The following is a 16,870-nucleotide window of genomic DNA, read 5'->3' as shown; positions in this document are numbered from 1 at the left end:
CTCTTCTCAATCACTTTTTATTGTCTAAGGTTTAAATGTGGTTTGCAGTCATGTGACACACGTGTCTCATACAAGCAGAAACCTCCGGGGCTGAAAAATGAAGCCAATGCGGAAGTGACGAAAACCTGCAGTCTCTCTATCGGCCAGCAGGGGGCGACTCTGCAAAAAGACGTCTGATTGTGTAGAAGTCTGAGAAAATGACCCAACGTCTCTCTTCATTTATTACCTCAGTTGACAAGGCGTTACTACGGCGACAACGTTGCTTACTTAATATAACCATGGCGTACAGGCAAAGCTGCTGCACTTTCACAGCGTGTTTTCAGTTCACTAAAGTTAATTGTAACATTGTTGTTGTAAAAACAGTCTTGTTCAGCCTTTAGTTGTAATAAAAGACCCATCAATGAGTCGGATGATCAGTTTTTCCAGTTAGTGAATTTTTTTAAAATGGTTTTAGGCCTGTTTTCGCTAGTGAGCATTAGCATTAGCATTATCACTGTTAACCATAGATTGTAAATGTACTGTGCTAACCACGCTAGCAGCTAGCGCTGTGGTCACCACCCTGTCGTCCAAATATGGTCACTTCTGGCTCCAAAAATCAAACATGGCGACGGCCGAATTGCTATACTCGTTCGTGTTCAGACTGAATCTTTGGTTCTTTCTGTTGTTTCAGTTTCTCTCATTTTCCCGCTCATCTCTCTACGTTTAAGAAGTAGATTCATAAAGCTGCTTAAGATGAAACATTTTCAATTTGCATCTCATCACATCTTTCAACTGACTTTACCTTCAATCACTCCGCCTCTATAACTCACTTCATGTTCTCTCTGAATACAATTAAACTTAAAAGAATCTCAGCAATCAAATGTATCAATAATAATAATCTGCAGATGAATCCATGAGGAGATGATTGTTAGTTGAAGCCAGATGTTCAGCTGCAGTATTTATCTGTCCGTGTAGAACAACGAGTTCAGTAATCAGACGTTTAAACCTGTAGAAGCTGAAATGTTGTAACACTGCAGCAACCGCTGTAATGAGATGATGATGACCGCCGTGTTGACCGAACGCCGACAGTAAACAGAGCTGCTGTTGAACGCTACTCAGGACTCCACTGTGAGGTTTGCTGAAACCGCTGAAACAGCAAACACACTGGAGGGAAGTTATCTCTGAAACCTGCTGAGCTGGACACAGAAGGACACCAGACACTGATGGAGGAACAAAGTGTTTCCAGGAAAGAGTTCTTTAAGTTGAGACGACGCTGGTAGAAGAGGAAAGGAGAGAGGAAACAGGAAATGAGAGAGGAAACAGGAAATGAGAGGAAACAGGAAAGGAGAGGAGGGAACAGAAGAGAAGAGGAGAAGAAATAAGGAGGAAATGAGAGAGGAGATGAGGAAACAGGAAAGAAGAGAGGAAATGAGGGAACAAAAGAAGAAACGAAAGTGGAGGAAAGAGGAAAGGAAAGTAGAAATGAGGAAACAGGAAACGGAAGGAGAGCAGAAGAAGAAACAAGGAGGGGGGAGCTGAGTTATAAATGAAACAGTTTTATTACCAAACATGTTACAACACACACACACACACACACACTCACATACTCTGACACAACAACAGCAGCAGCTGTTCATTAAATTGAACGAATCACAGACATCTTTCTGTTCTTGTCCCTCTCTGACGTGACGCCTCCACCGACCTTTAACCTGAACCTAAAGTATAAACATCCTGCGGCACGTCGTCATGGAAACAGGACGCTCTGCTTTCATTGGACCTTCCTGTATGAATCAAGTTTAAATGAATGAACCTTAACTGTGACATAAAACCAAGCTTTAACCCTCAGAAACACTCAGCAGCTGGATGTGACATGCAGAGACGCGGAGGTCGGTGGCTGCTGACTGTGCAGAGCGAGCTGTAAATATTTAACAGCTCAACACCTGTAACTGTTTACCTGCATGTCGGTTTACAGCTGCACAACATCTGGCTGCTGAGCGGAGCTGAAATCTGTGAACTGAACCAACAACTTCCTGTTCGGTTCCAGGTTTCAGAAACAAAAACACACCGAGAGCGTCTGACGTCTTCGTTCTGAGGTTCACCTGTTGCATCAAACGGCCCCGACACCATGTTCTGATTGGACAAGTGAAGAACCAATGAGAAAAGCCCAAAGAGAGAGAGAGTGAGAGAGCGAGGTTGACTTTCTTTATGTTTCAGAGAAACAGATGATTGACTGTGAGACTCGAATGTTACTCTGATACACAAGAGACACAGAAACATCTGTCTGACCATCAACGATCAACGATCAATGATCAATGATCTGGATCAGCTTCAGATCTGATCAGTTTTAATCTGATTGTCTGGAAATATAAACATCTGATTATTTCAGGTTTATTTCACACTTTCACTTGTTTAAATCTCACAACAGACGAGTGACTCTGAGTGTGAAGAGGAGCTGCTGATGTGCCCTGGAGCAAGGCACCGACCCTCCAACTGCTCCACAGATCAAACAGCGTTGCCTAGCAACACAGCAGCAGGTTATAAAAACTCTGACGCGCTCAGTCAGGTTTTCATGATAAGTTTCAACTAAATGTAACACACACACACACACACACACACACACACACACACTCAGTCCAGTCAGCTGAGCTCTCAGTTTTACTGGCCATTAGATTTACCATTATGACTGTGTTAATGGGACTGGGATGGAGAGAGAGAGAGAGAGAGAGAGAGAGAGAGAGAGAGAGAGAGAGAGAGAGAGAGAGAGAGAGAGGAGGGTTCAACCAGTCACACATGAAATTAAAAACAGCAGGAAAGAAAAAACAGAACGAAGAGAAGAAACTATCAGTACGACACAAAACACACACTAACACACACTAACACACACTAATACACACTAACACACACTAATACACACACACTAACACACACTAATACACACTAACACACACTAACACACACTAATACACACTAACACACACTAATACACACACACTAACACACACTAACACACACTAACACACACTAATACACACTAACACACACTAATACACACACACTAACACACACTAACACACACTAACACACACTAATACACACTAACACACACTAATACACACTAACACACACTAATACACACACACTAACACACACTAACACACACTAACACACACTAACACACACTAATACACACTAACACACACTAATACACACACACTAACACACACTAACACACACTAATACACACACACTAACACACACTAACACACACTAACACACACTAATACACACACACTAACACACACTAACACACACACACTAACACACACTAACACACACACTAATACACACTAACACACATCACACACACTAACACACACACTAACACACACTAACACACAACACACACTAACACACTAATACACACTAACACACACACTAATACACACTAACACACACACTAACACACACTAACACACAACACACACTAACACACTAATACACACTAACACACACACTAATACACACTAACACACATCACACACACTAACACACACACTAACACACACTAACACACACTAACACACACTAATACACACTAACACACATCACACACACTAACACACACACTAACACACACTAATACACACTAACACACACTAACACACATCACACACACTAACACACACACTAACACACATCACACACACTAATACACACTAACACACACACTAATACACTAACACACACACTAACACACAGTAATACACTAACACACACTAACACACACTAACACGGAGCACTGTAAACAATAACAATGATCATTTGGATTGATCAGACGTCATCCTGTTAGGATCAATAACTGATCAATTATAGAGAATTATTTAGATCTGAAGGAGAGTTTCTATTTTAACTGGCGCAGCTTTTCTAGCCTTTACGGTACTGGTTCACCAGTACAGGAATCTCACAGACCAGTAGCATGTGATGCTTCTCAGCCAATCCAATCAGTGGATTCCTGTAAACAGAGACGAGAGTCGACAGCTGGAGAAACGTCGACTAATAAAGTAGAACAATCAGACTCATGTTGATTCTTCTCACAGGAAGTTCAGAGCCGGTTTGTCTTGTACATTGTGAGACGGCGGCGACTAAAACACACACGGCGTCTCTAATCTGAAGCGAAGGATCAGAAAATAAAGGATCTAAGAAACCAACATGATCGATCCGCCAGCATCCCAACATGTTTCAGATCTAAGATCCTGGCGGGAGAAGATGGAGTTCAGATCTCTGAGTGATGAGAGGAAGTGAGGCAGCGGGATGAAAGAAGAAGAAGAGGAAGAAGAAGAAGAAGAAGAAGAAGGTGTTAAAGCTGCTCAGCTACACTTTTTATTTCATTGTTCTAAAGTTCAGTGTTTTATTTTAAGATGCACATGTTTCAGAAGCTCTGCTGTAGATTTATAGCCTTTATTTATTATTTATAATCCATTCATGTGAAAACTGACTTTCTGTATTTCAGGAGTCGACGACATACAGACGTCATGATTTGAGTTTTAATGAAACGTCTGTGGATCAAAGTGATGTTGACGCCTCCAGACGTGTTAGTTACTCATTTCTGTCTGTTAAGTTTTTTTAAATTGTGAGATTAGCAGGTGAGAAGTAGCGATGTGGAGTCTGAACTCGTTACTACGTCACAGCTGACAGTCCAATCAAATCTGCAGGAAGCTTCAACGCCGCCGCCGCCGCCGTCCAGCGCTGCACCTTATTATCATCATCACTCTCTGAACTGACACAGACGATACTGTTGTTGTTTGTGTGATTGTTGTGTTTCTTTTACATTTTGTCTTGATGCTGTTTATGTTTTAAACATTTTAAAGTCTTGTAGTTGAAGGATGTTTTACTGATGAACTCGTCTCAGCTTTAGTTTCTATCAGACGACGTCGACATTCAGACACTAAACTCTAAAACGCTGTTTTAAAACAACCTGCGTCCACATTGCTCCTACTGAGCATGTGCAGAGGACAGATGAGCAAGTCAGCAAGGAAAACCAGCGAAGAAGAAACGATGTACTGTTACAATTTTGACGGCGGCTTCCTGACATTTAGACGACAGTTTGATCAGAGGAAGGTGGTGGATGACTAAGCTGTTAAAGCAGACGATACACACATGAAACCCTCCGCCGTTGTTGTTGTTGTGTTCTGTCAGCGATATGACAGCGTTTCTACAAACCAGCGTTTTCACATTGACGCTCTCTGCAGGACGATTTGGAAAAGTTCAGTTTTTAAGGGAGAAAAACGCTGTTTTAGTCTGAACGGACGAACAAAACGCAGAGAAGAAGAAGAAGAAGAAGAAGAAGAAGTGTTTATGAACTCAGCTGATTTAACCCTTTCATGCCCAGTGATCACTACAGCAGACAGATATTCATGAGCCTCTTCCTTACATATGCACTGATGGTCTAGTTGCACATCAGCCAACACAGTGAACTCTAGTGTGTCATCACATGTTAAAATAATGAATTAATTAATAAATTAATGAATAAACAAGTTCAAATATTGTTTTTCATGGCTGAAGGGGAATAAAAACACTGACTGAGCATGAAAGTGTTAATGTGGACTCACATGCAGAACGTGCTCCTCTGATTACTAAACATTGTTATTTTCTGCTGACGCAGTGATTTTATTCTAAAAATGTTTCCACGTGATCGTTAAAGAGGAAGTGAAGACGGATTTAGAGATGAAGAGACGATTCAACCGAGACATAAATCAGCTGATAGTTTAAAGAGCTGCTCCACAGTTATTAAAAATACTTTAAACACACACACACACACACACACACGCTCTCACACACACACACACACACACACACGCGCTCTCACACACACACACGCGCAGCGCCACCCTGCTGAAACAGTAAAGCAGTTATTTTTCTATATTTAGCAGCTCTGGAACATCAGAGACTCATGAAGGAGACGAGAGTTCAGATTATTAACAAGAGAGAAAATAATAATCACAAACACCTGAAGAGTGTTTCAGTGAAATCATCAATAAAGACCGATCGTATTCATTGATCCAACAACACGTTGTCGTGTCTCTGTTGAGTCCACGTGAACGCTGCTGACTGATGATCTTTATATCTTTATTATAAACCGTCGTCTAATAATCATCTCATCAGACTAGACTGTTTATACAAATAACAAGTTTATAAAACATCTGTAATCAGGTCAAACGTCTCCGTTTTTACTCATCCTGCTGTCAGTTTAGACTCGTTAGACACACGTTAATAAAACTGTTAAAACTGAAGCATCAGAGGTTGAATTATCCCGACTTCTACTCAAACAACCAACATGTACTTCAAAAGTAGAGATCAATAATATAGTATTTTAAAAAAGTATAGAAACAATAAAGAAAATCCCTGAAAACTACTAATAACAAATAAACAGCAAACGTCTTCATGTTAAATGAATAAACTGTCAGAAACTCGTTAATATGAAACCTCTGATTGGTTCAGATTCAAACTGGTCTGCTGACCGACCAATCAGAGCTTTGTGGGTGGGATTAAGAATGATGACATCATCTTCCTGTGACAGAGACAGAAACACGTCTCCGGTGTGGAGATGAGATGAAGAGATTTCTACCACAGCGTCAGTAAACAACAACATGTCAACACGTCACTGAATGATTGAAAAGCTGCAGCTGTTGGTGTCCGACTGTAACAGACGTCTGGCGGCTGTAGAGCAGCTTTAATACGAGCAGGTCGATGTGTTTGTAACCACGAGTCCTCACGCTGCAACTAACAATTATTTTGATCATTGATTAATCCTAATGACATCATCATTTCCAAAAGCCCGCGGTGATGATGTCATCAGACATCTTTAGTCCGAGCAGCAGTTTACATTCAGTTTATATTCAGTTTATATTCAGTTTACTACGTTGTTAAAAGAAGCAAACAGAGAAAATTCTCACATTTAAGAAGCTGAAACCATCAAATATTTATATCAAATATACTGACAAACGACTCATCGTTCATCAGAATAGTTGCAGATTAATTTTCTGCCGATCAACTAATCAACTAATCGCAGCAGCTCTGGAGAACACAACGAGTTTCACTGACAATATTACTGTGTGCGTGCGTGCGTGTGTGTGTGTGTGTGTGTGTGCGTGCGTGCGTATGTGTGTGTGTGTGCGTGTGTGTGCATACGTGCATGTGTGCGTGTGTGTGCGTGTGTGTGTGTGCATGTGTGTGTGTGTGTGTCACCTATGCGGCTGTCCATCACGTATGTCTCTATGATGGCGCTCTTCCTGCAGATGTCTTCAGCCATGGACGAGCAGCTCACCTCCAGATGTTTCACCTGACGGGTAAAACAAACAAGATTAATTCAGCTGTTCAGCCAATCAGCAGCCGGCGTGTAAATGTGAAACACTGAACGTCTCATAAGAGAAACAGATGTTTGTTATTTTTATTTGTGAATCCACTGAAACAACTAATCAATGATCAAACGATCGTCGATCAGCTGAATCATGAATATCTGCAGCATCAGTGAACACGTGCAGCTGTGACCCTGCAAACACAAACACTGAACGCTGCAGAGATCGTTAATAATTCATCTCAAAACATAAAACTTCTTCTGAAACAAGCTGAACTTTCCATCGTTGACCCGACTGTTGACTGTTGACTGTTGACTGTTGACTGTTGACGTTCGGCCGAGCGTGAAAACTTCCAGACAGCAGAACCACCGAGACGCGACTGAAGGGGTTTTTTGGGGACATTGTTTGACAGGCGGGACACAGACAGGACATGTGACCTTTAAAAAAAACCCTGGTTGTCATGGTAACGGAGGGCTCCTCACCTTCTCCTCCAGCATCCATTTCTCCTGCTGGACCTCTGCGAGCCGCTGGAACAACTCCCCGACCTCGTCGTCTGAGAGCTCGGCGGGACGCTGAGACTGAGGGCTGCCTCCTCCCGACTGACGGAGACACACAGAGACACACAGAGAGACACGTTATTTAATGAGACAAACACACGGTGGACATGTCAACCGCCGCCGCCGCCGCTGATAGTTTCTGGACAACAAGAGGAAGAAGAGACATCAGGCTTTAAACACAACATAAATCAGCAGAATGATCCTTTAAAAGTGTCGGTTTGATGGTGAACGTCTCATCAGCAGGATGTAACACACATCACACCTTCCTCTGTCATGTGACACTGTTGCTAATGACGACCGAACCGCCGCAGTAAACCGACCTGACGATGGACTCTGTAGTTTCATGTTTTGACAGAAACATTCAGGAACGTAAACTGAAGCTGTCGGCTCTATTTACAGCGTTTCTATCAATAGACACACACACGCACACACACACGCACGCACGCACGCACGCACGCACGCACACACACACACACACACGCACACACACACACACACACATACACACACACACACGCACACACACGTCACTGTGACGGAGTTAAAAATAGCAGCAGACGTTGATGAAGACTTGTGAGAGAATCAATGTTAAAATGTAATAAAACAATAACAGGAGTGAAGAGAGAGAGAGAGAGAGAGAGAGAGAGAGAGAGAGAGAGAGAGAGAGAGAGAGAGAGAAGAAGGAGAGGAGGATGATGGGAAGTTACAGTTCAGCGTGTCATCACCATGTCAGCATATCGCCGTGGTAACAGCTGTCATAACAACGGAGAGACAGAGACGGACAGACGGAGGTCAGGCTGCCGCTCAGAGCGACGGAGAGAAAACCAGAACAAATATATGATTTTATATTTTAATGTTTGAGGAAACAGAAGAGACGTCTGAAGCTGCTGAAAACTGTAAAATACCAAAAAACATACTCGTCTGTTCATTTTATATTAATTTCCAGATATTTAACACTTAAGTTTTTAAACATTTTACAGAGAAAATTATGGAATTTAATATAAATTATGAGAAAAAACAAACGTGTTAAGTTGGTTTAGTAGGTAAATACCAGTTCATTATATTTGGGTTTATATCTAGTTGTTAATTTACAAGAAATCTTAAAAAAAATCAGATTCTTAACGTTTCTTTAACTGATATAAAATGACTCAGTGTGTTTAGTGTTAATATTTATTCTACCAAATTACCTGATGTGCAAATTAACAACTATATCTGAACCTGAATATAATGAATCTGGACAAATAAAATAAAGCTTCACCAGAACTATGGATCCATCTCTGAGTCATATTACTGATTTAATAACAGTTGACTAAATTTAATTGACTAAAAAAAACAAAAACTTGAATTAAATATTTACATGTTTGTAGAAGAGTTGTGTGATTTGTTATGTGAGAAGAATCATTTCAGATGTTTATCACAGTGTTTGAGTCTGTCAGTGAAAACGTTACTGGATTATATTATTATTATCTCAGGATGTGAAGATGTATCACGTCAGACGAGACGACGTCGCTGCATTTTTATCTTTGTGGTCAATAATCTGTGAAGTTCTTTTACACTGAAATCAGTCAGAAGGATTTGAATGTTTTATCAATTAAAACCAGACGATAATTACAAAACTAAAATGAGTTTTGTTGACTTAAACTGACTAAAAATAAAAATGTGAAGAGATGAAGTCGACTAAAACTCACTTTAGTAGAGACGCAACGATTTGAGTCCAACTCTAAAAAATATTAACAATTAATCCTTCAAGTGATGAAGAAGTGAGAAATGTTACTGAAAGCAGCTGAAAGCTCCAGATAAAGACAGTAAGTTGACTTTGAAGTCCAGAACGAACCTCCAGAATAAATGAATCCTGATTAATTGGTTTTTAATTTATTTGAGTTGACTTCACTGTGACGCTGAGAGATGATGATGATGATGATGATGATGATGATGATGATGATGATCTGACTCTGATCTGTGTTTGCTTTAGGCTCCACCCACCTTGTTCTGATTGGTCGGCTGAGTCTCCTTCATCATGTCTCTGTAGGAGAAGGACGAGACGGAGGACGAGTCTCCGGTCTGCTGAGTCCGACTGGGACTGTTGATCTCTGACAGAACCAGTTCCTCCAGACCTGCCAGACACAAAAACCATCAACACGTCAACACACAAACACACAAAAACCATCAACACACAAACACAGCGCCGTCCGTCATGTCTCGTCATGTAAAGCAGAGAAGTGAGATGGTGACGTTGTAGAGACTTTGATCTTCCGCCGAGACGTCGCTGCAGTATTTTCTCTTTCTGATTTCAATTTTATTTTCAGGAATATTAAAGATCTGTTTTGGTTGTTTGGTGAGATTTATGACAGATAAAACCGAGAACACTGGATCTGTTGTATCCATGAATTTGTGGACGTGAACATCATGATAGTTTAGTGTCTTGTGAGCAGCAGAAAGATGCTGGACGGATCGAGACAACAACTGTTATGAAATCAGGTGAAAACATTAATGAACCTCTCAGGATGAACTTCAGAGCCGCCCCTTTAAGGCAGCAGATCGCCCCTTTAAGGCAGCAGATCGCCCCTTTAAGGCAGCAGACCGTCCCTTTAAAGAGTGAATACACACCCAGTCATTTCTTTACACTGCACACATAATCACACAGGTTGATGTTGACACATGATGTTAATAAATACATTTTCTGCTTAAAATTAGCTCATTTTTGTCTGCTTGGATTTTAAAATTCAGTTGAATTCTCTAATCAGTTTGTGTCTCACACACTGAGCTGCTGCTGACGTTAATAAGTCTGATAAGAGAAGACAGAGAGGCGACGTCCTGCTACTCACACAGTCCTGCAAATAACCAAATGATTGATTCCTTTTCTGTGGCAGTAAACACAACACGAGAGCCTGCTGATAACTAACTGTGCTGTTTGACAAGATATTCAGAGCTGATGACGCTACTGTTAACATGATAAACAGCAGGGCTGCGGCTACGTACTGACACACACACACACACACACACACACACAGCAGAGCCTCTCACAGCAGAGCCGCTAGCTCAGCTACGACACAGAAACTTTTACAAAGGGCCATGAATGTGTTTCTAGTGACGGTCAAAGCTCCTCTGACCTCCCGCGTCACACACTGTGTAACGACGAGGCCACGCCCCCTGCAGTCGACCTGTGCAGTCGTCTGTTGCATCTTTTAAACATGCTGGGATGGAGGGAGCTGACAGAATTTGAGTGTGCAGTTACTCTTTAAAGCAGTGGACAACAAACTGTCCTTTTAAAGGTTTAATGTGTGAGAATCAACCAGAATTTAAGCTTAAAACACCCAAATAAACTAAAATTATCAACAGAATGAAGAAATAACAGTTTTGACATTATGTCAAAGACCTGAATGTATTATGTTGCAGAGATATCCACTGAAGTTAGCATGCTAACCAGCTAGCTTCGGCCCGTACTGTCTCGTAATACCACTTTATACCTGAGGGGGCGACAGTGAGTCACTGTAGTGTCCAGTCTGCCCAACATGAGAGGAAGAAGCAGCAGCACCGGCAGTAATAGCAGAGTCAGCTGAATGCTGTTGACATTTTCACTATAGGACTGTTAATACGTCACTTTATTAAGTTTTAATATGTTTTCGGGTCAAAGAACGCCTATTTGTAAAGTTGCAGCGATGTTGTCAGAAGCTGGCGGGGGAGACATCAGCTGTTCATGTCAGCTGATCAGACGCACCAGCTATGTGTAAACTGACCCCTATTTGTTTGGATCAGATGGTCAATTCTTACACATTATACCTTTAAGGCAGCAGACTGTTGTAAACTGAACTACTGTCGTCTGGTTCTGTTGCTTCTCCTGCTCGTCTTGTCCCGTGTCGTATGTGTTCTCATGTTAATATCTTATCTTGCACTGACAAAAAATAAATAAATAAATAAAACAAACTGCCCCTTAATACAGCAGACCGTCCCTTTAATGCACTAGAGAGTCCCTTTAAAGCAGCAGAACGTCCCTTTAAGGCATTGGACCGTCCCTTTAAGGTGGCAGAATGTCCCTTTAAGGCATTGGACTGTCCCTTTAAGGCATTGGACCGTCCCTTTAAGGCATTGGACCGTCCCTTTAAGGCATTGGACCGTCCCTTTAAGGCGGCAGAATGTCCCTTTAAGGCATTGGACCGTCCCTTTAAGGCATTGGACCGTCCCTTTAAGGCGGCAGAATGTCCCTTTAAGGCATTGGACCGTCCCTTTAAGGCATTGGACCGTCCCTTTAAGGCATTGGACCGTCCCTTTAAGGCGGCAGAATGTCCCTTTAAGGCATTGGACTGTTCCTTTAAGGCATTGGACCGTCCCTTTAAGGTAGCAGACCGTCCCTTTAAGGCATTGGACTGTCCCTTTAAGGCGGCAGAACATCCCTTTAAGGCACTGGACTGTCCCTTTAAGGCACTGGACTGTCCCTTTAAGGCACTGGACCGTCCCTTTAAGGCACTGGACCGTCCCTTTAAGGCACTGGACCGTCCCTTTAAGGTAGCAGACCGTCCCTTTAAGGCAGGTGCTGGCAGTGGGCAGTAAGATAAGTAGCCTACTTTAAAATGTCTGATTCTCAGGTTTGTGCAGAAAAGCCTTTTAAACATTCATCACTGCTCATAGATTATATATGATGCTGAGGACTGCCCTGCACCACTCTGTGTGTGTGTGTGTGTGTGTGTGTGTGTGTGTGTGTGTGTGTGTGTGTGTGTGTGTGTGTGTGTGAAAGCAGAGTGACAGAGTGAGTGTTTAAGAAAAGGAGGAAGTCTCAAGAATGTAAAAAAAAGAGGAAAAGTTCTGCAACAGAAGACAAAGATTAAGTAGGAAAACCGATCAAGTTTGATCAAGACAAATAGAAAGTGACTGTGCAGGTGTGTGTGTGTGTATTTGTTTGTGTGTGTGTGTGTGTGTGTGTGTGTTGCCCACAGACGCCAGTGTGTCCACCTCAGCTCTGGGAATCAGAGCGCTGCATTAAATATTGAACAGAAGGGTCCGGACTGAGCCAAAACCTCCTGACGCAGGGTTAGCACGCCGCCGTTTATCCGACCCACAGGCCACCTTACAATCACATCCCGGCCACTTAGGACACACACACACACACACTTTTCTTACTGGAGCTTTTAAAGGGGAACGTCGTCCATTTAGAAGATTTAAATACTCTTCCTGGTGGTTTCAGTGTCACATCAGATCAATAACTTGCAATAAAACACGTCTGTCATCTCACAAACAGGTTTTCAAAGTGACGTTTTGAAGTCTTGAGTTTGCGTTTATCACTCGCTGTCGGTAAGATGACACTGACTATCTAAAAGTTGGGACATTGAATCAACTTCTTTGCACTTCTTGAGCTCTGCTGCTGTTTTCCTGTTGTGTTTTGTTTATTGCTTTTGCAAAAAGAAGCACTGTTCCCCCATTTTTTTCTGTTCTGTGGCTGCACACCAACTCAATATAATTAATCATAAGCCAGAGGAGTCTGATAGGCCGGGACACGAGCCAGTTCACACAAGAACACAACGACTACAGTTCAACAGAAATCATCTGCTGGAGAACATTTCTTAACTTTGTATTTATAAAGTAAAATAATGAGTTTCCTAATTTGCTTCAACACAGTTTTTCCATCGGTGAGTCTGTTAGAGGAACTAAAGCTTCATGGACGTATTAAAGGACAAGTTCACAATTTTTCAAGTCTGTCTTAAAACAACAGTCAGGAGCCCAGATGAACCTGTTTTTCTTGCTGTAATCATTCCTCCTGTTCATACTGACCATTAGAAGATCCCTTCATAATGACCTTACAATGGAAGTGATGGAGGACAAAATCCACAGTCCTCCTTCTGTGTAAAAAATTTTAAAGTTTATCTGAAGCTAATATGAAGCTTCAACGTCCAAATGAGTCAAATCAAGTAGATATCTTTCAACGTTACAGTCTTTTTAGTGCCAAAGTTCCTCTTTTTGTTACTATACTTCCACCTGCAGCTCAACAGAGAAACACTGTCCGAGGAAACACATTATTACATCAGTAAATATCCACAAACGGCTGTTGCATCATTTCAAATTAGCCGGCAGATGTCCTAATCTTCAACGTATTCTCCGTCATAACTCGCGTTAGCATGTATGCATTAGCCACATATTGGTATCAAAATGCCGGCTGCGCTCAGACGTTTCAATTGACACCTCACTTCATCCAGTAGGAGCTTCCATATCCTGTCTACAGCCTATAACAGCCAACGAGAGTCCGCGTTGAAGGGAGGTGCCTGTCCCTCTTCTTTCATGTAAAGACTGAGCCAATAGGAACAGAGTCTGCTGGTGACTGACGCTTCAAATAACCAATGAAATTCTGAAAATGACCATATGCAGCTTTAGTGGTTTCTATAAAGCGTCAACCTGGAAATCATGTAAATTTAAATAGTTTGCTGTGTGCTACTTTTTATACAAACTGCTTTTCCACCATAGTGTTTGTTTTGACTCTTTAATATGCACAAACTTTAGTTCCAGCAGGGGAACAAAGCACTATAATGCGTTTATGCCTCAGTTACTCTGAGCCAGGGGTTATTTAGTAAATGGCCTTTTTTTTTTTTTTTTTTTTTGCAAGACGCCTAGAAATATCCTTAGAAAAACATGTGTAAAATATTAATTTTCTGTGGTATTGTTATTAAAGTTGAACTAGGTGAGGCTCCATGCTGTGGTCCCATTGAGTTGAAGTCCCAGCTAGTAAATCCCAGCTATAGGTCCTGAAATAAAAACCTTCCACTCCAGTGTGTTCAAACTTCTATTACTCAATACCAGTAACACTTACAGTGATTCTGACTGTTGGGGAAACAACTCCAGAGTGCTACCTTTCAAAAGAGACCAAAACCATGCATGTACTCCTAATGGTTCAATAACAGCTGACAATTAACTTCAGGTATGGCTTGAACAGGTGTTTTAGGCTCATTTTACAGGAAATTAAAGGAATGTTTACGAGTTCACGAGTTTAAAGGAACCATTTACTGCTTTAAAGTGACAATTTACTGGTTTAAAGGGAGGTGAAGGAAGGTTCTAGGGCTCCACTTGTTGTTTCAGATACTGGTAAGATGGTGAAACACAAACTTTTGAGTAACAGATCCATAAGTTTTAAAGTTTAGCAGACACAGAAGTTTTATAAGACTATGAGCCACGATCTTACGAATGTTATCACAGTGGCCATCAATTTATTTTAGTCATGATGATCGGAAGGTAAACAGCAGGAATGGATGGTTCATGTACGGTTGAAACAGCTGAATGTAGATTCCTTGAACAAGTTAGCATGTTAGCATGTTAGCATGAACTCATAAACACACTTATAACACGGATCTTTTACTTCTCAAAACTGAATATGGTCAAACTGACTGGTTCAACTGGTAAAATGTTTAAAGTCCTATAAATAAACCATGACACAGTCAGAGCTGTCTGCAGGGGCGGGGGATGACATCATGATGTGACATCACAGTGACATCACGTGTGTGTACCTGTCCTGGTCTTGCTGTTGGTCAGTATCTCCTGGAGTCTCTCCTGCAGTTTGTCCGCTCGCTTCCTCTCCAGCTGCAGCTGCCGCTTCAAATCCTTCAGCTACACACACACACACACACACACACACACACACACACACACACACACACACACACACACACACACACACACACACACACACACACACACACGGTCAGGGATTTACTTTCTAATTATTATTTTCCATGCACGGCTGCTCTTAAATTACTCTGCAAAATATATTCTCTCTCTCTCTCTCTCATCTCTATTCAAATTCCACTCCTCCTGTCCGTCACAGACAGACAGACAGAGCAGCCTTCTGTATTTGCTGACATCAGTCAGATAAACATTTAACTCACCGCTGCGCTTCCTTTCTTCTCTAAAATCCTCTGACCGTCCACGGTGTCCTTTATCTCCTGCAGACAGAGGAAACATTGATAGAACTTAAAAAGGTAGAAAACATTAAACAAATTCCACAGTTATGAAAATAATTTCACCGTCATGCTGATGCAGCTTTTTAAAACCATAACAGTGATTCTGCATGTTTTAGCTGATCATTCTGCAAATCATGTGAATGTGTAGTTATAGTAATAAAAAACTAAAGACATGAAAGACAGACACGATAAACTAAACTAAAAGTCTTAATCAACAAGTCCTCCAAATGTAAAGACCATCTGTCTGTTCCTTCAAACTCTGTTACGCATCACTGATGGAAAATAAATGTGTTTTATTTATTTATTGTCTATAGTTGAAGGTTCATTTTCCTGTAATACACGTTCCAACCAACGGAGTCACTATTCAACTGATCTACATGCAGCAACAGAAGCAGAGAAGAAGAGTGAAGCTAACTTTTGCTAATAACGTCACAGAGCAGTTTGAAGGTCTGATCAGGTTTATAGAATCATTGTAGTTTGGGTTAAAATGACTACTTTGTTAAAGTTAGGGGACCTTTGTCGTCATGGTTACAATAATAAACACGTGATTAAGGTTAAGAGTATTGACTGTTGGTTGGAAACAGGAAGTGAACAGTGATCTCTGGTGTTAGAGTCTGATGTGTTGTAGACGACTTCCTCTCTCTGTGTGTCACTCTAGCTAAGCTAGAAACTTTTTTTTGGCGTATGCGCCAGTTCCTATAGGACTGAATGGCGCCATTTTTAGTCAACCATTTTTCTCAACTTTCTCTCCAAACACATTTATTCCAACTGATGATCTTTAAAAAAACCCTCACAAATATATAGTTTAATTTTTAAATGTCTCAGGAATTTCCTACAACAGCTGATCAAACAAACAGGAGGAAATTTGTTGGGGACTATTTTCAGCAGCGGATGGATACACATGTGGTGCTGTAGTGAGTATTTGTGGCAGCAGGACGGTGTGTGTGTGTGTTCATGTTCATCTCATACACACACATGATACTTGTTAGTTGACCAGAAGCAACATACAGAACATCACCAGACTTTCTACTGTATCAGCTGT

At 41.4% G+C, this 16,870-nt stretch overlaps 1 protein-coding gene across 3 annotated transcripts in view; it reads right to left on the bottom strand.

The window, feature by feature from the left end:
- gripap1 (GRIP1 associated protein 1) overlaps positions 1-16,870 on the bottom strand; it is a 57,762-nt gene that overhangs the window by 3,944 nt on the left and 36,948 nt on the right. For all 3 annotated transcript variants that reach the window (XM_044350446.1, XM_044350447.1, XM_044350448.1), the window contains 5 exons: positions 15,754-15,810; positions 15,376-15,475; positions 9,875-10,005; positions 7,817-7,933; positions 7,225-7,318 (listed from right to left, as the gene is read on the bottom strand). In XM_044350446.1, the coding sequence (XP_044206381.1) occupies positions 7,225-7,318; positions 7,817-7,933; positions 9,875-10,005; positions 15,376-15,475; positions 15,754-15,810 (499 nt within the window). The remainder of the gene's footprint in view (positions 1-7,224; positions 7,319-7,816; positions 7,934-9,874; positions 10,006-15,375; positions 15,476-15,753; positions 15,811-16,870) is intronic.

Source organism: Thunnus albacares, chromosome 5 (assembly GCF_914725855.1).
Source record: "Thunnus albacares chromosome 5, fThuAlb1.1, whole genome shotgun sequence".
Classification (NCBI taxonomy): domain Eukaryota; kingdom Metazoa; phylum Chordata; class Actinopteri; order Scombriformes; family Scombridae; genus Thunnus; species Thunnus albacares.
The sequence above is the reverse complement of the archived record's forward strand: the minus strand, read 5'-3'. Positions and strand labels throughout refer to the sequence as shown.